Raw genomic sequence first — 27,101 nt, 5'->3', positions numbered from 1 at the left:
ATTTTATTTTTTCAGATTTTTAACTTTATTTTATTTATATATTTATGTATGTATTTGTTTTTCAGACAAGGTCTCACTCTGTTGCCCAGGCTGGGGCGCAGTGATGTGTCTCAGCTCACTGCAACCTCCGCCACCCATTTCAAACAACCCTCCAGCCTCAGCCTCCTGAACAGCTGGAACCACAGGTATGAGCCACCACACCCAGCTCATTTTGGTATTTTTTGTAGAGATGGAATTTCACCATGCTGCCCAGGCTGGTCTTGAACTCTTGAGCTCAAAGAGATCCACCCGCCTCGGCCTCCCAAAGTGCTAGGATTACAGGCGTGAGCCACCACGCCTGGCTGGATTTTTAACTTTATTTGGCACTATGATGTGTTTTATCCGGGTTAGGAGGCTTGACTTAATTTCAGACAACTCAGTGCTCTCTGATAGTCTTTTATCCTAATATGAGCTTTAATTTTTCACCTTCAAAATACTTATTTTCCAGACTACAGTCCTTGATGGAACAGTCGGGAGTCAAATATCCTGCCTTCTACTTTTTGTATTATTACATCTTCACAACCCAGGACTTTACTGTTTTTTACTCATCTTCTTTCATATGTTTAAAACCAGGTGCAGTGGCTTACGCCTGTAATCCTTCAGCACTTTGGAAGGCTGAAGCAGGAGGACTGCTTGAGCCCAGGAATACCAGATATAGTGGCACACACCTGTAGTTCCAGCTACTTGGGAGGCTGAGGTGGGAGGATCACTTTAGCCTGGGAGGTTGAGGCTGTAGTGAGCCATGATTGTGCTACTGTACTCCAGCCTTGGATGACAGAGAAAGACCCTGTCTGAAAAAAATAAATAAATTCGAGCTCATTTTCAGCCTCTTGTTTCCCCTTTGCCCATTTAAAAATGGGGTTATTTGTCTTTTTATTGTTGAGTTGTAAGATATATATATATACACACACACACACACACATATACACATACTCCAGACACTAGTCCCTTATCAAATATATAATTTGCAAATATCTTCTCCCATTCCATGGGTTGCCTTTCTTGACGGCATCCTTTGAAACACAAAAGTGTTAAATTTGTTTAAGTCCAATTTATCTATCGAATTAAAATAAAATGAGTTAAATTCAATTTATCTTTTTTTTTCTTTGCTGTTTGTGCTTTTATATCTAAGAAACCATTGCTTAATCCAAGGTCACAAAGATTCACTCATATGTTTTCTTCTGATTTTTAGAGCTTTAGCTCTTGCATTTAGGTTTACAATTCACCTTGGGTTAATATTTCCATATGTATATAGGTATCAGGTAGGGTCGGTCTTTAAACAACAACAACAACATGGTGTTTAGATGCCATGAAGTAGGTGGCAATGCCTTAACCTCATGCATGTTGTCAGGTCTGAGAGCCTCTTCCATCCTTGTCAAGGGGAGTGCTAATGTTCTCTCCTTTCATATAAAACATTATTTTTATCTTTCTTTTTTTTTTTTTTTTTGAGACAGTCTCGCTCTGTCACCCAGGCTGGAGTACAGTGACGCAATCTCAGTTCACCTCCCAGGCTCAAGTGTTCCTCCTCCCTCAGCATCCCCAGTATCTGGGTCTATAGGCGTTCACCACCATGCCTGGCTAATTTTCTGTGTTTTTGGTGGAGACGGGGTTTCACCGTGTTGCCCAGGCTGGTCTCCAACTATCAAGTAATCCACCCGCCTCAGACTCCCAAAGTGCTAAGTTTACAAGCATGAGCCACCGTAAAAAGATCTTTTTTTTTTTTTTTTTTTGAGACAGAGTCCCGCTCTGCGGCCTAGGCTGGAGTGCAGTGTCGTGATCTCGGCTCACTGCAACCTCTGCCTCCTGGGTTAAAGAGATTCTCCTGTCTCAGCCTCCCCAGTAGCCAGGATTACAGGTGTCTGCCACCGCGCCTGGTTAATCTTTGTATTTTTAGTAGAAACGGGGTTTCATCATGTTGGTCAGGCTGGTCTCGAACTCCTGACCTCAGGTGATCTGCCCGCCTCGCCTTCTAAAGTGCTGGGATCACAGGCGTGAACCACTGTGCCCAGCCAAAAATCTTTTCTTATAGTGAAATTTAGCACACATATAGAAAAGTATGCAAAATAAAAATGTACAGCTAAGGCTGGGCGCAGTGGCTCATGCCTGTGATCCCAGCACTTTCGGAGGCCAAGACGGGTGGATCACTCGAGGTCAGGAGTTCGAGACCAGCCTGGCCAACATGGTGAAACCCCCTCCCTACTAAAATATAAAACATTAGCTGGGCGTGGTGGCGGGCATCTGTAATCCCAGCTACTCAGGAGGCTGAGGCAGGAGAACTGCTTGAATCCAGGGGGTATAGGTTGCAGTGAGCTGAGATCACACCACTGCACTCCAGCCTGTGTGACAGAACAAGACTCTGTATTAAAAAAAAAAAAAATTGTACAGCCAAGTAAATGATAATAAATGAACACCCTGCAACCAAAACCCAGGTCAAAAAATAGATCACTGTCAGCACTCCAGAGATTCCCCTTGTGCTACTTTCTAATGAAAACTCCTTCCTCCCCCATAAAGTAACTGCCACCCCTTAAGGTAACCTCGTTTGCTTTTCTTAGTTTTGCTCCCTAAACATGCATCCTTAACAACAGAGTGTCACTTTGCCAGTTTTTGAAGCTTATATCAGTGAAATTGTACCATTTCTGATTTCTTTTATTTAACATTATTTTTGTGAGATTCATTCAGGTTTTGCAAAGAGCTTTGGTTCATTCATATTTATTACTGCATGGTATTACACTGCATGAACATGCCATAATATTCTATTTTTCATGGTTATTTGGATTATTTACAGTTTGGGGCTGTTACAAAGAATGCTGCTATGAACATCTTTTTCTGTGTCTTTTCTGTTCAAACAATTCTCCTGCCTCAGCTTCTCATGTAGCTGGGATTACAGGTATGCACTACCCAGCTGATTTTTGTATTTTCAGTAGACACGGGGTTTCACCATATTGGCCATGCTGGTCTTGAATTCCTGACCTCAGGTGATTCGCCTGTCTCGGCTTCCCAAAGTGTGGGGGTTACAGGCGTGAGCTACTGCGCCCGGCCTATTTTTTTATTTAAAAATTTTTTTTTTAAAAAATAGAGATGGGTGTCATTATGTTGCCTAGGCTGGTCTTGAACTCGTGGGCTCAAGTGATCCTCCTGCCTCCTCCTCCCAAAGTGCTGGGATTATAGGTGTGAGCCACCATGCCTGGCCCCTCCATGTATTTAGATCATCTTTGATTTCTCTAAAGAAAAATTCTTTTTGATATAATTTATTTAAAGGAAGGGAAGATCATTCAGCTTGGGTAGATATAAGGAGAATTGATATCAGAAAAAGTCTTGGGTTAGTCAAGAAGAGATGGCATATGAGCTGAATCTTGGAAAAAAAAAAATGTAAGAGTAAATTAGGTAAATAGGACAGAAATGTATTCCAGGCAGAGAAACAACACAGGCAAAGGTATGGTATCAAGAAACCATATGATACATAACTCTAAGTAGTTGGAAAACACTGATACAGGCCGGGCGCGGTGGCTCAAGCCTGTAATCCCAGCACTTTGGGAGGCCGAGGCGGGTGGATCACGAGGTCAGGAGATCGAGACTATCCTGGCTAACATGGTGAAACCCCGTCTCTACTAAAAATACAAAAAACTAGCCGGGCGTGGTGGCGGGCGCCTGTAGTCCCAGCTACTTGGAGGCTGAGGCAGGAGAATGGCGTGAACCTGGGAGACGGAGCTTGCAGTGAGCCGAGATCGCGCCACTGCACTCCAGCCTGGGTGACACAGCGCGAGACTCCGTCTCAAAAAAAAAAAAAAAAAAAAAAAAAAAAACACTGATACATAAATGCAAAGAAGAGAGTGGCAGGGGTGACTGATGTAGACAGGGGCCACTACCTGGGAAGCATAGAACACTCAACCAAAATTTGGAGATGTGGGTAGACCTTCTAGTAGCTGACAGTCTCATCCATCTTCTGGTCCTCTGTGCTATCAACCTACTCATCCATGTTACAATGAAATTCAATGTAGTTGAAGCTTCTGCTCTCTGTGTAGCTTTTTTTTTTTTTTTTTTAAGAGACAGGGTTGGCTGGGTGCAGTGGCTCACATCTGTAATCCCAGCACGTTGGGAAGCCAAGGTGTCACCTGAGATCAAGAGTCCAAGACTAGACTGGCCAATATGGTGAAACCCCGTCTCTACTAAAAATACAAAAATTACCCAGGCGTGGTGGTGGGTGCCTGTAATCCCAGCTACTCGGGAGGCTGAGGCAGGCGGATTGCTTGAACCCAGGAGGTGGAGGTTGCAGTGAGCCCAGACTGTGCCATTGCACTCCAGCCTGGGTGACAAGAGTGAAACTCCGTCTCAAAAAACAAAAAAAAAAAGAGAGACAGGGTCTTGCTCTGCTTTCTGGGCTGGAGTGCAGTGGTGCAATCATGGCTCACAGCAGCCTCGATCTCCAGGGCTCAAGCAATTCCCCTGCCTCAGCCTCCCCAGTAGTTAGGACTACACGTGTGCACCATTATGTCGGGTAAATTTTTTTCTTTTTTGTATAGATGGGGCCTGGCTATGTTGCCCAGGCTGGTCTTGACTCCTGGCCTTAAGTGTTGGGAATATAGTTGTGAGCCACTGTACCCAGACAATGTGTTGCTTTTTTTGAATTCTCCTGGTGACACCTGAGTTCTTTCAGGGCATTCTGGGTCTATATACATACATTTCTGTAGCGGTCATTTCAGTTGCCATTGACGCATATATGCTCCATTTGTACCATGGGTATAGATGAACATCCAAGAGCTCTTGTTTTCAGAGCTTCTTTTTCCCTCATGAGGACACTGCATTTGTATATTCTTTTCTTTCTTTCTTTCTTTTTTGAGATGGAGTCTCGCTCTGTTGCCCAGGCTGGAGTGCAGTGGCACAATCTCGGCTCACTGCAAGCTCCACCTCCTGGGTTCATGCCATTCTCCTGCCTCAGCCTCCCGAGTAGCTGGGACTATAGGTGCCCACCACCACGCCCGGCTAATTTTTTGTATTTTTAGTAGAGACGGGTTTTCACCATGTTAGCCAAGATGGTCTCGATCTCCTGACCTTGTGATCCGCCCGCCTCGGCCTCCCAAAATGCTGGTATTACAGGAGTGAGCCACCGCACCCAGCACGCATTTGTATTTTCTGAATTCTTGGCTTGGACTTAGGTAGTGCTGTTTCATGAATTCCCTCCAGGAAATATCCTTGTTGTGTACACACAGCCTGCAAAGGATGAAGACCAGGGCCAAGAGAGTGCCCTAGATCTTTAGAGGATGCCATCTCAGTCACCAGGGCCCCCATCCAGATTCAACATTTCGGTTCACTGGTTGTAGTGGGGATCAGTATATAGATCTGAAGAGCAGAATGTGTTCTCTTCCTTCTCATTGAGCCCAAGAGGTGTTTACCGGTTTACCCTAATGGATACAACCCAGGAACAGCCGGATGGAAGAGATGCATAGGACTAGGTATGGGAGAGAAGCGTAAGGAGCTTCCATGCCTTCTGTGTTCATGCCACTCTCCCAGCACCTCCACGTTGTCAGCGGTCTGGAAGCTCCTCAAAAATACTTTAAACCTGTGTACAGGCTTTGTGCATCTTTTATTGGTTGTTCTTATATATTATTTAATCATTTTTAATATTATTTTAAATGGTGTTTTAAAATGTTAATTTCCTAATTCTTTTTTTGTATATAAGACAATGAATTTTGTTGGACATTAACCTAGCTATTAACAGCTTAGTTAGTTGAACAACCTAGGAGCAACCCTTAACTACTGTGAGATGGAGTGGGATTGGGTCCCAGTCGCCTGTGGTAGTAAAACGCCCACCTTTTATTGGCGTTTCTCCTATCCTCATACATTTCTCCATTCCCACACAGTGCTTCCTGCAATCAGCCTCCAAATAAACGATTTACAGCCAAATCCTTGTCTCAAGGTCTGCTTTTGGGGAAACCAAATCTAAGATATGGCCTATTTCAGAGAGGCAGTCCTTCAGGTATGAACACTGAGTAAGAGGGGTTTGTTAGCACTCCCCACTGCACTGGGTGAAACTAGACATCAATCCCTGTTGTCTTAGCCCCAAGTACCTGTCAGACCTGCTCTACCTCAGCTTCTCAGTTTGTATTTCTGGAACTGAGATGCATCCCAGGGGAAAAAGTGGCTCCAAACAGAGGACTCACTTGGGTCTTATTCATTCCTTGGACCCTGCTTTGGTAATTCATCATTATTTTGTTAGCTTTCTTGGGCCATTAAGCAAATGTGAAGAAATACTTTGCCTGACTTTTCCAGCTGTCCTTGAAGGGAGAATTAGTTCAAATTATTAGAAAGGAGCTCCCTTTAAAAAGGAGTCTGTTTTCTAAGGTTGTACTGCACTTTACTCTTCAAAGAGCTTCTGTTGACCCCTGCTTATCTCCATTCCCTTATCTGTATTTCCTCAGCCCCCACACATGTGATGGTCTTTCACAACTCCATGCCTTTACTTGTTTTTCTCTGTTCAAAGTGTGACCCACCAAGGTGTTACAGCCCTGGGAGAGGAAAATTCTTCCTAATATGCCATCTGGGACAACAAAAAGGTAGCAAAGCCAAGATGATTATCAAAGACCAGAGAGGCGGTTTGCCAATAGGCTCTCTAGAGGGAGCAGACCAACTTTCAACCAGGAGAAAAAGTCTCAGTTCTAGGAAACTAGGAGTGGGTAAATCAAGTTGAAAACAGGATAAAAGCATAATGAAAAGATGAAGGAGAGATTTGGAAGAAAGAGAAGCGAGGCAAACTATGGGCATGGTGTGGTTAGGGGGCAATTCTAAACAGATTAGATTTAAGCCAGGTATTCTATTTGCTCAGAACATTCTTTTTTCTTTGTTTTTTTTTTGTTTGTTTGTTTTTGAGACCCAGTCTCGCTCTGTCGCCCAGGCTGGAGTGCAGTGGCGGGATCTCGGCTCACTGCAAACTCCGCCTCCTGGGTTCATGCCATTCTCCTGCCTCAGCCTCCCCAGCAGCTGGGACTACAGGTGCATGCCACCACGCCCAGCTAATTTGTTTTTTTTTGTATTTTTAGTAGAGACAGGGTTTCACCGTGTTAGCCAAGATGGTCTCGATCTCCTGACCTCGTGATCCGCCTACCTCGGCCTCCCCAAATGCGGGATTACAGGCGTGAGCCACCACGCCCGGCCTGCTCAGAACATTCTTGAAAGCTCAGCTTGGCCAGGTGTGGTGGCTCAAGTCTGTAATCCCATCACTTGGGGAGGCTGAGGCGGGTAGATCACCTGACGTCAGGAGTTTAAGACCAGCCTGGCCAACATGGCGAAACCCCATCTCTACTAAAAATACAAAAAATTAGCTGGGTGTTGTGGCAGGCGCCTCTAGTCCCAGCTACTTGAGAGGCTGAGGCAGGAGAATCGCTTGAACCTGCGAGGCGGAGGTTGCAGTGAGCCAAGATTGCACCATTGCACTCCAGCCTGGGCAACAAGAGTGAAGCTCCGTCTCACAAAAAAAAAGAAGGCTCAGCTTAAGTGACTTTTCTTAATTCTCTTGGCTGGAATCACTTCCTCCTTCAACCTCCACATTACTCTTCTTCCATTTATCATATAATTTTTTTTCTCTATTGGCTTTGAATAGTCTGTTCCTTCTAAATTATTAACTTCTAGATGGCAGTTGTGGTACAGTGGAAAGAACAATGGAATCCAAGTCAGAAGACCTGGATTTCAGTCTCAGCTTCAGTACTTACCTCAGGTGCTTGAGCCCTGGTGTCCTCATCTAGGTAAGGGGATATTATAATTTACCCTATAGTGTGATTCAAGTATTAAAAGGTATAAAGTGTAAAAGTTGAACATAGATGGGAGGGCAAGGTGGGCCAATCGCTTGAGCCCAGGAGATCAAGACCAGCCTGAGCAGCATGGCAAAACCCCATCTCTACAAAAAAATACAAAAATTAGCTGGGCGTGGTAGCCTGTGCCCATAGTCCCAGCTACTCGGGAGGCGGGGGCAGAAGAATTGCTTGAGCCTGCTAGGTAGAGGTTGCAGTGAGCTGAGATCATGTCATTGTACTCCAGCCTGGTGATGGGAATGAAATCCTGCCTTAAAAAAAAAAAAAAAAGTGGAACATAGCATCTGACAAGTAAATGTTTCCATTTGCTGAGCCTAGGTGTCTGACATACATTACCTTATTTAGACCTCACTGCAACCCTGTGTAGATAGATAATTACTATGGAATATTTAACAAATGAGGAAAAAAGATGCAATGGTAGGTTAAATCTATTTTTTTTTTTTTTTTTTTTTTTAAGACGGATTCTCACTCTGTCGCCCAGGCTGGAGTGCAGTGGCACGATTTTGGCTTACTGCAACCTCCGCCTCCCGGGTTTGAGCAAGCAATTCTCCTACCTCAGCGTCTGGAGTAGTTCGGACTACGGCCACAACACTCCCGGCTAACTTTTGTATTTTTAGTAGAGGCAGGGTTTCACCATGTTGGCCAGGCTGGCCTCAAATTCCTGACCTCAGGTGATCTACCTGCCTCGGCCTCCCAAAGTGCTGGAATTAGAGGCGTGAGCTAGCGCACCTGGCCAAATCTAATCTAAATCCAAGTAAGGCCACGTAGTTAAGTAGCAGAAACAGAACTGAAATTTAGATCTGGGCTGGGCGCAGTGGCTCCCGCCTGTAATCCCAACACTTTGGGACGCTGAGGTGGGTGGATCACCTGAGGTCAGGAGTTCGAGACCAGCCTGGCCAACACGGTGAAACCCTGTCTCTACTAAAAATACAAAAATTACCCATGGTGGAGGTGCCTGTAATCCCAGGCACCTCAATCACCTGAACCCAGGAGGCGGAGGTGGCAATGAGCCGAGATAGCGCCATTGCACTCCAGCCTGGGTGACACAGCAAAAACTCCATCTCAAAAAAAAAAAAAAAATTTTTTTTTAGATCAGTTTGGCTTGAAATCTAGTGGTGTCTACTGGTTTACCCTCCTTCCTCAGGACTCACAGGGACATCTAATAGTGACCTTGAAATCACTTTTTAGTCTAAACTAATCTGGGCCAATGGTTGAGCTGGTAACCTACAAAAGTGTTCCATTATCTGCCTCAATGGTACCGGTCTATCCTGATTTATAAGTAATTTTTCACACATTTTGGTCAAAAGAACTTCCTAAGCAAAACTGTGTGTGTGTGTAATTCATTAACAGACCACCTCTGTAGAAGGAATTTCATGTTCTCAGTTTTTGCCTTCGAAGAGGTACTTGATCTTTTAAAGGAGGTCATAGACCTTTGAGAAGAAAGTCCTGAATTGGTTCCTTAGGGGAAAAAAAAAAAATTTATTCGATTAAAAAAAAATTTTTTTTTGAGATGGAGTCTGGTTCTGTTGCTTAGGCTGGAGTGCAGTGGCGTGATCTCAGCTCACTGCAACTTGCCGGGTTCAAGCGATTCTTCTGCTTCAGCCTCCTGAATAGTGGGGATTACAGGCGCGCACCACCACGCTTGGCTAATTTTTGCATTTTTAGTAGAGATGAGGGTATCACGAAGTTGGCCAGGCTGGTCTTGAACTCCTGACCTCAGGTGATCCGCCAGCCTCGGCCTCCCAAAGTGCTGGGATTACAGGCGTGAGCCACCAGGCGCGGTGGCCAAAACTCTGAACGTGTCTAATAGAAGGAATTCAGTTTTAAAAGATCCTATCTTGGCCAGGCGCAGTGGCTCAGGCCTGTAATCCCAGCACTTTGGGAGGCCGAGGCGGGTGGATCACCTGAGGTTGGACGTTCGAGACCAGCCTGGTCAATATGGTGAAACCACGTCTCTACTAAAAAAGAAATACAAAATTAGCCGTGGCGCATGACTGCAATCCCAGCTACTCCATAGGCTGAGGCAGGAAAATCGCTTGAACCTGGGAGGCGGAGGTTGAGGTGAGTCAAGACCTCGCCATTGCACTCCAGCCTGAGCAACAAGAGTGAAACTCAGTCTCAGAAAAAAAAAAATAATAATTTTCCGTTCTGATTCCACTGATAACAAATTGAACTCCTTTGTAGAACAGGTTTATCGTCTTTCATTAAAAAGTAATAAAAAATCACGAATCATTTATATCAGGAAATTAGTGGAAATTTCCACATTTTGTCTTTGGACATGTGATGGTGGTGAGGAAACTGGGGAGACTGAGGAAATAGAAGTTGCTGCAAAGTCAACTCCATGATCCTACCATCTCTTTCTGGAAAGGCCCTTACATAACTACTTACTTTTCCAATAAAAGCCTGTATATGTCTTGCCCCTTAACTGATTTTACCAACTTCCACTTTAAATACAACTGCGGATGAAAGATGAGAGGCAACAAGACACTCCTAAGGATCCGCCAAATAATTAGGGCTGCCCCAGGGGAATACGGGCGAGAGAACGCAAGAGCCCCTCTTCCTCCTCACCTCCTCTGGGACTCACACTTACCCTCCCTCCCGGCGGGCTCGCCCGCAGCCACCTCCTTCCCTAACACGTGCTCTCCGGAACACTCACTCTGGAGACATCCCACCCCCGGCGGGGCTGGGCTCGGGAGCCGAACGGACCAATCGGCACGCGCCTTACAGCGTCGTGGCCGGACAACGTTGAGCCGCCCAATCGAGGGGGCCTTACAGCCCGTTTCCCGGAGCCCCGCCTCTCGCCGCCGCGCCCCCGCCCGCCGGTCTCCTCCCTCCTCCTCCTCCTCCTCCCGTTCGCCCCTCCCCCGCCGCTCCGGAGCGGAGCCTGCGAGACGGAGAAACTGGGGCAGAAGTGAAGATGGCGGCGGCGGTGTTGGCGGCGGCGGCGGCTTCTCGCTAGTGACGCGCGGTGCGGGCTCATCTCCTTCTCCACCTCCCCTAGTCCGGACCCCGTCCGCCGCCGGGACCAGACCGTCCCCGTAGCCCGCAGCCAGCAGCCGCCCCTCTCCTCCCCCGGCCGCCCCTCTCCCAACGCCCGTCTGCCGCTGGCCGGCGGCGCGCCCCTGGTCCCGGCCGCCAGCCTCGCACTCCGGGCTGTCGCCGGGGGAGCGGGTGGCGTGTGGATTCGCCCTCCTGCCCACCCCTCCGGGCCACGGACACACGCCCGGCAGGGAGGCGGCGGCGGCCCCTGCGTATTTGCTTCCCTCCATTTGGGGACTGGGAGGCGGCGGCGGCTGTGGGTTTTGGGGAGGGGTAGAGGGCTGGGGGGCGGGCGAGAGCGGGAGGGGGCCGCCCTCGGGAGGAGGACGAGAAGGAAAGCACCATGACGTCCATCCATTTCGTGGTTCACCCGCTGCCGGGCACCGAGGACCAGCTCAATGACAGGTAATAGGGCCGGCGGGTCGGCGGGCGCGGGGGGAGGGGCGCCTTCCCTCCCTCCCCTCCCCCACGGGCCGTACCGGGCGGGTGCGGGTGTTTACGCGCCGGCCGGCCAGATGGGGTGGGGTGCGGGGGTCCTTACTGCCTCTTGCTAGGCTTCTTCCGGGGCAAACTTCTGATCCCGGGGGCAGGGGGCCGCGGGGGGAGCGCGGTGTAGACGGGACTCGCGGTGTAGACCGGAGAGCGCGGTGTAAACCCCCTCCCCCTCCCAAGAGGAGCGGCGTTGAACTCGGCGGGGATGGGGGGATGGTTTCTGGCTCCCGGGGGGCAGGCGGTAATTACTGCCCGGCCAAGGCCCGAGGAATCCATATTAGTCAAAGTTGAATTGAGACAGACAATGCGGATGGGGGATGGTGGAGGTAAAAAGAGAGGGAAGAAGAGAAGCGGGGCCAGGGGCCCCGGGGTAGGCTGGGCTGGGCTTGTCTCGTCCCGTGCCCCCGGCAGCTGTGTCCGGTGGGGTGGTCTGGACCTGGGAATCCCGGGGTGGGGTAGGGGGGAGAAGCCGATTCCCGGCAGATCGCTGGGGGCAGGGGGGAGGTGATGGTTGGGGGAGGGAGTGAGGGAGGAAGCGCCATGATTATTGTTATTATTATTAAATTTGAGCCCCTGCAGTGAGGTTTGTCTGCCCCAGGAGGGGATGGATTCAAGCGGGGGTGGGGAAGTGCATTGGATTCCCTTTGCTCTCCTCCTGAAATGGTGCTGGCAGCTCCTGCTACCAGCCCCTGTGATGCGAGCTTTTTTGTTTCCTTTTCTATTCTAATGATAGTGTTTTCCTGAGTTGTAATTTGACAGCTGAAAACCGTGCGTAGAGTGTCAAAGGAAAACTCTTACGTTTGCAGTTCGCAATGCTGCTTTTCTTAACGCGCTGTAAATTTCTGGGTTGGGTTTGCTATGGGCGGAGTATGAATTATGATTTTATTTTAATTTTTGTCTTTTATAAGAAGGCTGCTTTGGTTTGGATTTCTCCCTTTCTTCCGCCACCGTTCCTTGCCAGTTTAGGATATTGAATTGCAGTGCCGCATGCTCTCAGGGAACTGTGATAAAGCAGGAAAAGTTCCTTCACTGTTGGAAAACAGACTCAGGAGGTGGTTGAGGGAGGCCTCCATTAAAGCATGTCTTAGAATCTAAGGCTTAGATCTAATGATGGGCTAAATGTTTACAGGATCAGAAAGTGGAGCATTTTAAGTCTTCCTCTCCCCCAATACTTCACTGCTCTCTACGTTTCTTTTGCGTATAGAAGGCCATCTGGTCCCAAGTTTAGAAGTTAGGATTTTTGCTAAGTGACCGGGTGACTTAAGTTGCAGATGCCCTATTATGCGCTTCCCGGAGGGAGGAAGAGGCCTAACTTGCTGTTGAGATACTGGTCTCTTGTCTCTGTATCTAACCGCCTCAAGTGGAGCAGACAGCTTTTAAATCCAGAGCTGGCGGTTTAGTTTCTGCACTTGGTTCGGATTTGCCTAATCTTTGCTGTAGCCATATTGTATTTAACATGTTTGGGAATCTTTTGAAATACTTACTGAAAATACTAACCACTCAGAGTTGTCACATAATTTTTTTAAATTCTGAAATAACTTTTAAGTTATTTAACATTTTGTTATGTGGTTCTTAGTCTGATTTTACTGCATTAAAGATCTTTTGGACACATTAACATAAGATATTTTGGTAAAATTTAGAAACAGGCTAGTAGTGAGGATAACTCTACGGTCATTAATAGAACCATGTTGGTAGTGCTTGTCTTGTTACTTACAGAATTACACCAGAGAGGAGAGAAGTAGGGCATGTTTTCTATATTAGTCTTAACTTTATGTACCAAAAATCCTGACTAGCTTACTCAGTTGACTCTGCATGCCAAAACCTATTTTGTGGTTGTGTTGGGCATTTTGATTCATTTTTGAGCATTCCTTTTGCTTCATCTATTTGAGAAATTTATGAGTAATGTATCTTTTTAAATGCTAATTCTTCTTTTTCCATTCCTAGTATAAACAATCAGCTTTGATTGTTTATCATTATACAGCGTTAAAAATATTTAGATCATTGTGACTTTTAATTTCATGAAATTAGGAAAAAAGTGAACTTGAGCATGTGCATCAAGGTGGCAGATATTTGAAAAATAGAAAGGTACTGTAGGTGAAATGATAAAGACCTATATGGTTGTATCTAGTAGCGGTAAACATGTCTTGTCCATTGAGATTTGTGAAGGCAGCATTTAAAATAGGCACATACCCAAAGTTTTGAAGTAATTGATTTGTGGCAGGAGCTGTTCTGTGTCTCCCTTTCAAAAGGAAGGCTCCTTTTTGCATACCTAGTTGTAAAGTAATAGGATCAACCTGTCACTTGAGAAAAATCTGTTTCCAAAAGAGACTGGTTTTCTGGAACCTTTTGATTAACTAGAATAAGCGTATTTTCATCTAAAGATAAAAACTTTACCAAGTTTTAGTAAGTTTGGCCAATAAAAAAGAGACTGCTACTGTAACTTGACTTTTTTTTTTTTATTATGAGAAATGTATGAGAGTCACAAATAAAATGATCATCATAGTTACGTATGAAAAGGGTGTAAATCGACTTTATACTTTGGTCTAAAAGTAATAAGATTAGACAGGCAGAATGGTACTGCAAATAAATTGCTCAGTTGAAGAAAACTTTTGGTTCCCAAAACAGTAGTGTTTTCTTCTCCAAATACGTTTTCTTTCTTTACCCACATCCTGTTAAAAAGTCAAATATTTTCTTCAGCATAATAGCCTGATGTCTCAAGTGTCTAAAATGTACAAAGCATGAAAAAGTATCTTTTTTTTTTTTATAATTTGTGTTTTCAGACTTGCCAATAATGAATAATAATGATGCCTGAATGAAATTGATGAATACAGGTGGGGATGGCTGGGGTGGAAAGAAGAGGATGTTGGCTGTGACTTCTGAGAATGATTACAGGGTACCTGGCACAGAATGCTGGGCCCTCAAGCAAATATTCATTGAATTGAATTGAAACCATTCAGTGCTCAGATACTTTGGACATTCTGATCTCCTTTCCAGTGGATTTCTTGAGTTAGTGCTATGTTCCTGCTTAAAACATTGTCTCAGAGAAACAGTAAAACAATATAAAGAATGTGGTTCTGCATGTCGAGCTTGAGGGGAGAGCTGGAAAGGCCTGCTCACTAATAGCCTGGAAAGTGCCTCACTAATGAGCTGAAAAAATAGGCACAGAGATTTACAGCATTTATCCAGGGGTACAGCTACTGAGAGACAGCTGAGGTCCACATGATGGGTCTTCTGACCTTTTTTTTTTTTAAGTTCAGGGCTCCATTCCACTTCACGTGGCTTGTATTCCAGAATGGTTTTGCTGTCTCAGGCATCCCAGCCTTCAGGCAGCCACCTGTCTTAGAGTTTTGGTTCCATTTTCCCCTCAACTGCTCTCTCTAGGGCTCCTGATCGGTTTATGCCTTCTTTTCAGAGGCTGACCCTCTTAACCTTTTCTTGGTACTAGGTTAGGATAGGTCATCTTAAGGTGATGTGGCTATGACATTTGTTGTCCTTGTCCTGAATTATTCCTCAAGATGCAGGTTAGTTACAAAACAAACCAGTTCTTATTGCTTGTCTGTATGTGGGATTTTCCTGTGAGATTTGCCTTTTGGCATTACAATGTATTGGGCAATCATAAACAGTCTTTATTGAGATTGTCATATCAAAAGGATTTTTCTCTAAGGAGTTTCCCTTTCAGGTGTTATAACACAAGGTAAGATACTATAGACAGGAGTTTGAAACTGTGCTGGTAGCCTAGTCGTTTAACCTCTTAGAACCTCCCACATCAGTCTCTGAATTAGGTGTAGCACTCTCCTCAAGGTCAGGGAGGAACAGTTGAGACAGTGGATGGGAAAAGATCAATATTATAATGTGGATTCTGTGGAAAACATTATGAAGAGATGGTTACTTTTAACTTTTTATGTGTTGCTTGGTTTCCAGATAGCAAAGCAGGAACTCAAAAAAGTTGCCCTAGAGTATCCTTAGCATTGAGAGCAGAATTGACTCTTAGTTCTAGATTAGTACTTCTCAGCTTGGTGTGATTTTGCACCCTCCACACCCCACCTCCTCCCCATATTGGGCAGTGCATGGAGACATTTTTTTATTGTCACAGCTGGGGCACTGCTACTGGCCTCTAGTGGATGGAGGCCAGAAATGCTGTTAAACCTCCTATAACGCACAGGATAGCCCCCACAGCAAAGAATCACGGGGTCCAACATGTCAGTTGCGCTAAGGTTAAGGAAGCCCATCCTAGATGATCTTCAATGCATTTAGTTGTAAAAATAGTGAAAATGACTTTTATGAAGAATATTTCAAGCAATATACATTCTTTTTTTGTTGTTTTTTGAGACACAGTTTCACTCTGTCATCCAGGCTGGAGGCAGTGACCCGGCCGGTCTCAGCTCAGTGCAACACCTACCTCCCGGGTTCAAGTGATTCTCCCTCCTCAGCCTCCCGAGTAGCTGAGATTATAGACCCACACTGCTGTCTGGCTAATTTTTGTATTTTTTAGTAGAGGTGGGGTTTCGTCATGTTGACTAGGCTGCTCTTGAACCTAACCTCAGGTGATCCGTCTGCCTCAGTCTCCCAAAATGCTGGGATTACAGGCATGAGCCAGCATGCCTGGCCGTAATATATATTCTTAATTTTTAAAACATGATTATTTAAATTAAGATTAAGGTCTGGCCAGTGGCTCACGCCTGTAATCCCAGCACTTTGGGTGGCTGAGGCGGGCGAATCACTTGACGTCAGGAGTTCAAGACCCCTTAGCCTGGCCAACATGGCAAAACCCCATCTCTACTAAAAATGCAAAAATTAGCCGGGTGTGGTGGTAGACGCCTGTAATCCCAGCTACTCAAGAGGTTGAGGCAGGAGAATTACTTGAGCCCATGAGGCAGAACTTGAGTCCGTGAGGCAGAGCTTGCAGTGAGCCGAGATCGTGCCACTGCACTCCAGCCTGGGCAACAGAGCAAGACTCTGTCTCAAAAAAAAAAAAAAAAGAAAAAATTAATTAAGATTAATTGAAATTAAATAAAAATTTAAGTCACTTCATCTGTAACTAGTCACATTTTAAATTCTCTGTAGCCCCACGTAGCTACTCACTACCACGTTGGACAGTGCAGGTACAGAGCAGTGCCATCGTCACTGAAAGTTCTCTTGGATAGTGTTGGCATAGAAAGTGTGTTTTTGCACAAGTCTTGGCATTTAGTGAGTGTTTGTTATGTTTATTAAGAACTTTTAGGTTTTAAAGACTCAGATATATCTTCACCCTCTCAGTAGGAACCAGAAAATATGCCAGGGATTATATGAACCACAACAAAGGTTGTGGTGAGTAGAGGTTATGATAATTGAAAGCTGCTTGAAATTTTATTGTGCTGCATCAAAAACCAAAACAAAAACAACAACAAAAATCAATCAAAAACCCCCCCCCCCAGACATTAGGTTGTGTGGGATAGAGCATCATATCACCAAATCAGTGAGAAATCTCACCATTTGATTATTGAAATTGTTACCTAAAAACAATACTAAATTCATTATGCCAGGTGCGGTGGCTCACACCTGTAATGCCAGCACTTTGGGAGGCTGAGGTGGGCAGATCATCTGAGGTCAGAAGTTTGAGACCAGCCGGCCGGGCGCGGTGGCTCAAGCCTGTAATCCCAGCACTTTGGGAGGCCGAGATGGGCGGATCACGAGGTCAGGAGATCGAGACCATGCTGGCTAACACGGTGAAACCCCGTCTCTACTAAAAAATACAAAAAATTAGCCGGGCGAGGTGGCGGGCGCCTGTGGTCCCAGCTACTCGGGAGGCTGAGGCGGGAGAATGGCGTGAACCCGGGAGGCAGAGCTTGCAGTGAGCTGAGATCCGGCCACTGCACTCCAGCCTGGGCGACAGAGCGAGACTACGTCTCAAAAAAAAAAAAAAAAAAAAAAAAAGAAGTTTGAGACCAGCCTGGCCAACATGGTGAAACCACATCTCTATTAAGATACAAAAATTAACTGGGTGTGGTGGTGGGCGCCTGTAGTTGCAGCTACTCAAGAGCCTGAGGCAGAAGAATTGCTTGAACCTGGGAGGCCGAGGTTGCAGTGAGCCACAATTGTGCCACTGCACTCCAGCTTGGGTGACAGAGCGAGACTCCATATCAAAAACAAAAACAGACAATAAAAAACCAATACTAGATTTATTCTATTGGAAAAGAAGTCTGGCCTAATAAAACGTTTAAATGAATTTGCTTAAGTAAGATTAACAACAGGGTATAGAATAACCAAACAAAAATAGAAAATCAAAACAAAGGCAGAGCAATTTTATAAATCAGGAAATCTGTGGCTGAATCATAGGACTAGGAATAAACAGACACTTGTGAAGAAAATTACAGGATACACAGGAATATGACTAGGAATAATGGGTGAAATTAGGAAAGGTCAGAGTTTTTTCCACTAACAATTAGACAGTTAGGTTATTTAGGATATAGTCTATAAAGGAAAATTTAATTGCTGAAGACTGAGTTACACGGACGTAGGTCTTATAAGGTATATTAAAGGGAGCAATTTTATGTTGCAGGAGGATGTACTTAATGTCTCGCTTCCCTCATTTTATCATACATATTTATTTTGTTTTTTTGAGTCTTGCTCTTGCCCAGGCTGGAGTGCAGTGGCACCATATTGGTGCAATCTTGGCTCACTGCAACCTCTGCTTCCTGGGTTCAAGCAGTTCTCCTGCGTCAGCCTCCTGAGTAGCTGGGATTACAGGTGCCAGCCACCATGCCCGGCTAATTTTTGTATTTTTAGTAGAGATGGGGTTTCACCACGTTGGTCAGGCTGATCTCGAACTCCTGACCTCGTGATCTGCCCACCTAGGCCTCCCAAAGTGTTGGAATTACAGGCGTGAGCCACTGTGCTCGGCCATATTACACATATTTCTCATTAAGAAGACAGACTCCAGTTAGCATCCATGTTTCTGTAATTTTGACTCCTTGGCATTCTGGTCAAATGAAAATAGCCACTTCTCTTGGCTCACTGTGGTTATGAATTGTTGATTTATTTTTAGAACTTTTTTTTAAGTTTTCCCGAGTATTATTTTTAAGCTTTTTTATTTTGGAAAACTTTAAGCATATACAAGAGTAGAGAGAATAATATAGTGAACAACCATGTTGCCATCACCCAGTCTCAAGAGTTGTCAACTCATGACCAATCTGATTTCAACTCTCTCTCCATTTATTCTCCTCTCTCAGGTAATTTAATTGCTATAGTTTCACCATATATCTCAAAATATGAAGCCTTTAAAAAAAAACCTGAAAAATCCTTAATAACAAAATTGCCCAGATTTTCCTGTTGTCTCATCAATGCTTATTTGTGATTGACAATTTTGATAATTTTACTTAATAAAGCTGATTGGGTTCTAACATGTTAAAAAATTTGACATTCGTAGAATAAGAGAAACTTGCTTGGATTGTAACCTTAGAAGAAGGGGCCACTGGGGAATTATTTAGTTCCTTAAAGCTCAGTGCTGGCCGGGCGCGGTGGCTCACACCTGTAATCCCAGCACTTTAGGAGGCCAAGGTGGGCGGATCACGAGGTCAGGAGATCTAGGCCATCCTGGCTAACACTGTGAAACCCCGTCTCTACTGAAAATACAAAAAAAATTAGCCGGGCATGGTGGTGGGCACCTGTAATCCCAGCTACTTGGGGCGCTGAGGCAGGAGAATGGCGTGAACCCAGGAGGCGGAGCTTGCAGTGAGCCGAGATCACGCCACTGCACTCCAGCCTGGGCGACAGAACGAGGCTCTGTCTCAAAAAACAAACAAACAAACAAACAAACAAAAAAACTCAGAAAAAAGCTCAGTGCTATAACTTGATTTTGTTTTGTTTTGTTTTGTTTTTTTTTGAGTTGGAGTTTCGCTCTTGTTGCCCAGGCTGGAGTGCAATGGCATGATCTCTGCTCACTGCAACCTCTGCCTCCCGGGTTCAAGCAATTCTCCTGCCTCAGCTTCCCAAGTAGCTGAGATTACAAGTGTGAGCCACCACGCCCAGCCAATTTTTAGTAGAGACAGGGTTTCACCATGTTGGTCAGGCTGTTCTTGTATGCCTGACCTCAGGTGATCCACCTGCCTTGGCCTCCCAAAGTGTTGGGATTACAGGCGTGAGCCACCATGCCTGGCCTCAGTGCTATGACTTCTTAACCTTCAGAAAGACAGCGTTTTGTCAGCAGTCTCTTGTAGTTGTTAGATAATGATGATAAGATAGGATTCTTGAAATTAAGTGATTCATCACTTTGAGAAATAAGATTGTCATGTGAAAAGTTTGCAGCATTTTCATAAATTAATAGACAGGTGAGGTATTAGTCAATTGGACTTGGCTATAAGAAATTATTCTCTGAGATCATATTTCTTACTACTTTCTGGAGAGAATCAGTGTGGTGGTTAACAAACCCCTTCAAAATTAGAAATACAATAAATTCTTAGATAACCATGCTTTGTAACATTGTCATTTTGTCAGGATATTAAAGAAGGTGTTAATATTTAATGTTATTTTACTTGTAAATATACAATTTATGTTACTTGCACAGCTAAAGTACTGTTATTTGTTCAATTTCTGACAGTATCATTCACTTGATAAAATGTCTTTGACTCTTATTTTCATCTTTATTGAGTTATACTTTACAATCAGTAAAATTAACCCATTTTAGGTGTACAGTTTGATGAATTTCGGCAAACGTGTACAGTTGTGTAACCACCACCACAATCCAGGTACAGAACATTTTCATCACCCCAAAAAGTTACCTGGTGTCCCTTTGTATTTTCAGTCATGTCCCCCTAGGTCCTGACTACCTAGCAACCAGTGTTCCGCTTTCTCTCATGTAATTTTTTCCGTTTTGAATTTCATAGAAATGGAATCATGTATCTGTTTTCTTTTGCTTAGAACAATGCTTTTGCGACAGATCTGTGTTGCAGCATGTAGTGGTTTTTTCTTTTAGATTAAAAGTAGTATTTTCTTTGCTTGAACCAGGGAGGCGGAGGTTGCAGTGAGCCAAGATCACGCCATTGCACTCCAGCCTGGGCAACAGAGTGAGACTCTGTCTCAAACAAAAAAGGTAGTACTTATTTCATGACTGTACCACAGTTTTTAAATCTGCTTTCTAGCTGATGTAAATTTGGGTAGTTTGCTCTTTCTAGCTATTCTCTAATCTTTATTTTTTTCTTGTTTATTATTTTAATTTTTTTTTTTTTTTTTTTTGAGACAGGCTCTTGAAGTGTAGTGATGTGAACATGGCTCACTGCAGCCTTGACCTTCTGGGCTCAAGCGATCCTCCTGCCTCAGCCTCCTGGGTATTTGGGACCGCAGGCTTGCATTATCACACATGGCTGATGTTTAATTTTTTGTAGAGTTGGAGTCTCTCTGTGTTGCCCAGACTGGTCTTAAACTCCTGGGCTCAAGCAATTATCCTGTCTTAGCCTCTCCAAGGTGCTGGGATTACAGGCATGAACCACTGTGCCTGGCCTTATTTATTTATTTATTTATTTAAAATTAGAGACATGGTCCTGCTGTGTTGCCCAGTCTGGTCTCAGACTCCTGGCCTCAAGCTGTCTTCCCACTTTGGCCTCCCAAGTGTAGTGGTTAACAAACCCCTTCAAGGGGTTTGTTAGGAGACACTGTGGTTTGCAGGAGACACCGTGGCTGGCCTGAAGTTTTTCTTGGCTTCAATTTGTTACAATATTTTTCATAGGAAAAATCCACTGATAATAAAAACCTAGATTTTTCTTGACAGCAAATTTTTGTGTTAATTAAAAAACATACTAGTATATGTAAAAAGATTATATTTTAGAATTCCATTAAATGTAATGGTTGTATTCTAGATTGCTAGTTATAACGATTATGATAATGGTTAGTCTACAAAGCACTGTGATGAATGGATCAGTAGATAAGTTTTTATTTTCTTCCCCATGAGTTCAGACCCCATTTCTGTAATATAGAAGTGTCGAGAACCTGCCGTTTCAAGAAACTGGCTCTGCTCCAGCATGAATCTGCTGTTCAGAATTCAGATGATGAGGTATTCCAGGTCTTTACTTGAATTCAGATACCAGGTCTACCTCACAGACAACCTGGAACTCCAGAGATGGCCTTACCTGTGTCTTCAAGACTCTTACTTACAGGCATGATGGAAATTCATTGGGTGTTTTCTGTGACAGCCTCCTTGTTATGAAGTGAGAAGTGGAGGAAGATGGTTTTTTAAGCCTAAAGAAAAGCTAAATTTGAGATTAGGAAGTTAATTTGATGGAGAAAGCTAAGAAAGCACAGACAATATGGTAGGGTTATTTTAATTTCTAAATGATGAAAACAGAGTTTTATATGGAAGGCTTTGGGGAGAGGGGTATTAGGTTTTTTTCAACTCATTATCTGTTTTCTTATGTTGTAGTAGTGACTTTGTTTCTTGTCCAGAAGTAATTCGAACTTGTCTAATTATTGCTCTGTAACATCCTTTGCCTCTACAAACCCTACTTTAAGTCTTTTAAGGAAGCATTACCAATCAAACAATTTTTATGAAATTGTGGGCAATTGTAGTTTAAACATTTGTTCTCTCATTCTCTCTCTCTCTCTTTCTTTTTCTTTTTCTTTCTTTTCTTTTTCTTTTTTGGAGACAAGGTCTCGCTCTGTCACTCAGGCTGGAGTGCAGTGACGCAGTATTGGCTCACTGCAGTCTCAATCTCCCAGGCTCAAGTAGTCCTCGCACCTCAGCTTCCCTAGTAGCTGGGACTACAGGTGCATGCCACCACACCTGGCTAATTTTTGTATTTTTCATAGAGATGGGGTTTCATCATGTTGCCCAGGCCGGTCTCAAACTCTGAGACTCAAGTGATTCTCCTGCCTCAGCCCCCCAAAGTGCTGGGATTACAAGCATGAGCCACCATGCCTGGCTAAATATTCATTCTCTTAATAGGCTTATATTTCTAGTGATGTTTAAACTTGTCTTCATCTCCAGGAAATTCATAGATGTTTTCCTTAAGTGATTGTGTTTTTTCTGCTTATCAGGTATTCTGATTATTATATGTAGATTAGAGAATAATTGAGTAGGGGGAGTATGGGCAGTGGGACCTTTTGTTTCTGTAGTTGTTTTTTGGGGGAAGTACTTTTTTTTTTTGCCTCCTATAGTTGTCAATAGGAGGATGAACCCAAATTGCTGCTACATGAAATGATCGCTGGTAGAATTCTGTCACTGCCTAGGGGATGCAGAAACAGAAATGAGTGATTCCTGTAGTATAGGTTGGCAGGCCATGGTTTGTAGGTCAGAGATGACATGTGGGCTGATTTTGTTGGCATCTGCTCATCTTTCTGCTACTTTTGAGAGCTGAGAGCTGCTGAAGAGTACATGTGACACTTGCATGCAGAGACAGGAGTCAGTACTGTAGTACAGTACAGGAATTAGCAGCCACCCCATACCGTCCCTGAATGTTTCTGGTTTCATGAAACTCTAGAGTGGCAGGGACTTGAGGACAGTTGGTATTTTGCTTTTCTCTAGGGTCTCTCTGCTCTTCAGAGGGCTCTGGGAATGTAAAAAGCTTCTTAATTGACATGAAGATTCAGTCTTTGTCTTTCTTTGATCAATTTTAAGACATTCTTGAGAGATAATAGCATGTTTTGGGGATTGGGGACATGATTCGTTTAAGTTTTTTTTTTTTTTAAGTAGAAGGTTTTTCTGACAGTTGAATTGAAATTATTGTAACATACCTGATCAAATTGTAGTAAAATCATGGATTGTGGTGGCTTTTCCCAGTTAGGAGGTCTCTTGATTTAAAGCAGTGCATCTCATGGGATGGACTGTCATAAGGAGCAGCAAAGCTTGAAGACCACTGTGTAGTCTTCAGGAGCAGCAGAGCTTGAAGACCTCTTTTCTTTGTCTTAACATTAATTGATGATGGCAAATAGGGCCAAACTTGCCAGTTCTTCACTGCCTCCAACCTTCCTTTTCCCGTTTGACTTACAGGTTTTATACCTGTCTGTTTGAGAATAGAATATTTTCCTGTTCCTTGATTTTCTCTCTCTCTCTTCCTCTCTTCTGTTCCTTGAATTTTACTCCCATCGTGTGTGTGCGTGGTAAAACTAAAATGCGAGGAAATAATTTTCCCAATTAAGAGAGAAGACTTTAAGCTAGAGTAGTGTGTTTTTGTTCGCTTTTTTTTTTAAACCACGAAATTGGAAAAATTTAGATTAAGTTACATAAATTCTAGGTCCTCTATATAACTGTGAGATACTGAAAGGATAGCTTTTTAAAATGCATTTGGGTGCTTGTAAGGTCACAGTCTAGCTGGGAGAAATGAGGCTCATCCATAGATAGTAGCACTATGAAAGACTGGTACAAGAGGTAGAGTTTGGGCTGTGTAAATGTTTTCCATGCTATTGCCTGCACAGAGTTTGAGAACAGTGTTAGATTAGTTTTTCTTGTTGGGTAAGTGCTTGTGTGCTTCCCATGTGCAAAAAGTGCTACGCCAGGGATGGCTGGTGTGTTTCAATTGCCGTACCAAACCATCCTGAAACTTTGGGTTGAGAAGTGTTTGGAACTTTTTCTGGCTCATGGGGAAAGCTTGGAGAAGAGTGAGGTTGTAGATTAGCAAGCTCAGGGAGTGGCATCAGGTGGGTATGCCATGTATTGTTTTTGTATCTTTTTTTTTTTTTTTTGAGACAGAGTCTTGCTGTGTTGCCTAGGCTGATCTTCAACTCCTGGGCTCAAGCAACCCTCTTGCCTCAGCTTCCTGGGAGTAGCTGGGATTACAGACAAGTAGCTAGGATTACAGGTGAGTGCCACTGCACCTAGCTTGTTTTTCTAAACTTTTATTTTCAAATAATTACAGACTCAAAAGAAGATGCAAATTAGTACAGAGAGGTACCATGGATCTATCACCCAACTTCCTTCAGTGGTAACACATTATGCTACATATTTTTGGCATCCATGTCAGAATACTAGAGATAGAAACATTCTCCGCATGTGCATTTTTGAATTTTTTTTTTTTTTTTGAGACAGAGTCTTGCTCTGTCGCCCAGGCTGGAGTGCAGTGGTGCCTTCTTGGCTCACTGCAACCTCTCTACCTCCCACGTTCAAGCAATTCTCCTGCCTTAGCCTCCCGAGTAGCTTGGACTACAGATGCCTGCCACCACGCCTGGCTAATTTTTTGTATTTTTAGTAGAAACGGGGTTTCACCATGTTGGCCAGGCTAGTCTCAAACTCCTGACCTCCTTTGGCCTCCCAAAGTGTTGGGATTACAGGTGTGAGCCACTGCACCCAGCCAAAATGGTTTATTCTAAGATAACATAGATTAGAAGACGTAAGTTTAAAGAAAACTTTGCATTTTTAGATGTGATTGTAAATTGATGAGATATAGGCTGGGCACAGTGGCTCACACCTGTAATCCCAGCACTTTGGGAGGCCGAAGCTGGCCGATCACCTGAGGTCAGGAGTTCGAGACCAGCACGGCCAATGTGGCGAAACCCTGTCTCTACCAAAAATACAAAAATCAGCCAGGCGTGGAGGCGAGCGCCTGTAATCCTAGCTACTCAGGAGGCTGAGGCAGGAGAGTCACTTGAACCTGGGAGGTAGAGGTTGCAGTGAGCCGAGATCGTGCCATTGTACTCCAGCCTGGGCGACAGAGTGAGGCTCTGTCTCAAAAAAAAAAAAAAAATTGATGAGATAATATGTAGTGATTTAAATTTTTAGATAGTCTGATATGGTGGTAGATGGAATGTAAGTTGGAGTAAGCAAGATCGTGAATTTGTTCTTTCTATCCGACACTGGCCATATGATGATACGACCTTGAATAAATGATACAACTCATTTGTAAAATGAGAGAGTTGGGCTAGATCATTTGGTCTTTTTTTAACTCCTATTTCCATGTTCTTGTGGTTGTGGTAGGGAATAGCTTTTTTTCATCATATACCTGTTTGCCATTTATATGTCTTTTGAGAAATATCTATTCAGACGTTTTGCTCATTTTTAATTAGATTTTTTTCTGTAGAGTTGTTTGCGCTCCTTATATATTCTCATTATTAATCTCTTATCAGATGGATAGTTGTAAATATTTTCTCCCATTTTGTGTATTGTCTCTTCACTTGGTGGATTGTTTGCTTTAGTTTGCAGAAGCTTATTTATTTATTTATTTATTTGTTTTTATTTTTTGAGATGGAATCTTGCTCTGTTGCCCAGGCTGGAGTGCAGTGGCATGATCTTGGCTCACTGCAACCTCTGCCTCCTGGGTTCAAGCAATTTTCCTGCCTCAGCCTCCCGAGTACCTGGAATTACAGGCACCCACCACCATGCCCAGCTAATTTTTGTATTTTTAGTAGAGACAGGGTTTGACCATGTTGGCTAGGCTGGTCTCGAACTCCTGACCTTGTGATCCAGCCTCCTTGGCCTCCCAAAGTGCTAGTATGAGCCTCCGCGCTCAGCCTGCAGAAACTTTTTAACTTGATGTGATCCCATTTGTCCATTTTTGCTTTAGTTGCCTGTGCTTGTAGGGTATTACTCAAGAAATCTTTGCCCAGTCCAATGTCCTGGAGAATTTCCCCAATTTTTTGGGGGGAAGTTTCAAACTTTGAGGTCTTAGATTTAAGTTTAACCCATTTCGATTTGATTTCTGAGTATGGTGAGAAACAGGGGTCTAGTTTTATTCTTCTGCATATGGACATCCAATTTTCTCATCACCATTTATTGAAGAGACTGTTTTTTCCCCAGTGTATGTTCTTGGCACCTTTGTTGAAAATGAGTTCACTGGCCGGGCGCGGTGGCTCAAGCCTGTAATCCCAGCACTTTGGGAGGCCGAGACGGGCGGATCACGAGGTCAGGAGATCGAGACCATCCTGGCTAACATGGTGAAACCCCGTCTCTATTAAGAAATACAAAAAACTAGCCGGGCGAGGTGGCGGGCGTCTGTAGTCCCAGCTACTCGGGAGGCTGAGGCCGGAGAATGGTGTGAACCCGGGAGGCGGAGCTTGCAGTGAGCTGAGATCCGGCCACTGCACTCCAGCCCGGGCGACAGAGCGAGACTCTGTCTCAAAAAAAAAAAAAAAAAAAAAGAAAATGAGTTCACTGTAAATGTATGGATTTGTTTCTGGGTTCTCTTTTCTGTTCCATTGGTCTGTGTGTCTGTTTTTATGCCAGTACCATGCTTTTTGGTTACTATAGCTCTGTAGTATAATTTGAAGTCAGCTAATGTGATTCCTCCAATTTTGTTCTTTTGCTCAGGATAGCTTTGGCTATTTTGGGTCTTCTGTGGTTCCATATAAATTTTAGGATTGTTTTTTCTGTTTCTGTGAAGAACGTCATTGGTATTTTGATAGAGGTGGCATTGAATGTATAGGTTGCTTTGGGTAGTATAGACATTTTAACAATACTGATTCTTCCAATCTATGAACATGGAATATTTGGAAAAGGGTTTTTGTATTATAGAATGACTCAGAGGAAGAAACTGTGAATCTATGATTGTCCATGATTTCTTTTACTTAATTATGTTGATGAATGGAAAATAAGTAAACAAGGAAAGTGGGAAAAAGATTTTTATTCTTTTTTTTGTTGTTGTTGTGGCAGAGTTTCACTCTTGTTGCCCAGGCTGGAGTGCAGTGGCGATTTCGGCTTACTGCAACCTCCACCTCCTGGGTTCAAGCGATTCTCCTGCCTCAGTCTCCCAAGTAGCTGGGATTACAGGCGCGTGCCACCATGCCTGGCTAATTTTTTGTATTTTTAGTAGAGATGGGGTTTTGCCATATTGG

General features: G+C 44.0%; 1 protein-coding gene and 1 non-coding gene across 4 annotated transcripts in view; one reads left to right on the top strand and one right to left on the bottom strand.

The window, feature by feature from the left end:
- Positions 1–1,327: 1,327 nt before the first annotated feature.
- LOC112630883 lies at positions 1,328–1,453 on the bottom strand. Its single transcript, XR_003121010.1, has one exon. It is a non-coding gene; the product is annotated as a U6atac minor spliceosomal RNA (small nuclear RNA).
- Positions 1,454–10,765: 9,312 nt separating this feature from the next.
- UBR5 (ubiquitin protein ligase E3 component n-recognin 5) overlaps positions 10,766–27,101 on the top strand; it is a 156,253-nt gene continuing 139,917 nt past the window's right edge. The window contains exon 1 of one of the 3 annotated variants that reach the window (XM_025393634.1): positions 10,766–11,285. In XM_025393634.1, coding sequence (XP_025249419.1) covers positions 11,224–11,285 — 62 coding nt within the window. In that variant the 5' untranslated portion in view covers positions 10,766–11,223. The remainder of the gene's footprint in view (positions 11,286–27,101) is intronic. The other 2 variants (XM_025393633.1, XM_025393635.1) reach the window with 2 other exon arrangements.

Source organism: Theropithecus gelada, chromosome 8 (genome assembly GCF_003255815.1).
Source record: "Theropithecus gelada isolate Dixy chromosome 8, Tgel_1.0, whole genome shotgun sequence".
NCBI lineage: Eukaryota > Metazoa > Chordata > Mammalia > Primates > Cercopithecidae > Theropithecus > Theropithecus gelada.
Note: the sequence above shows the minus strand (reverse complement) of the source record. Positions and strands in the feature narration are given on the sequence as shown.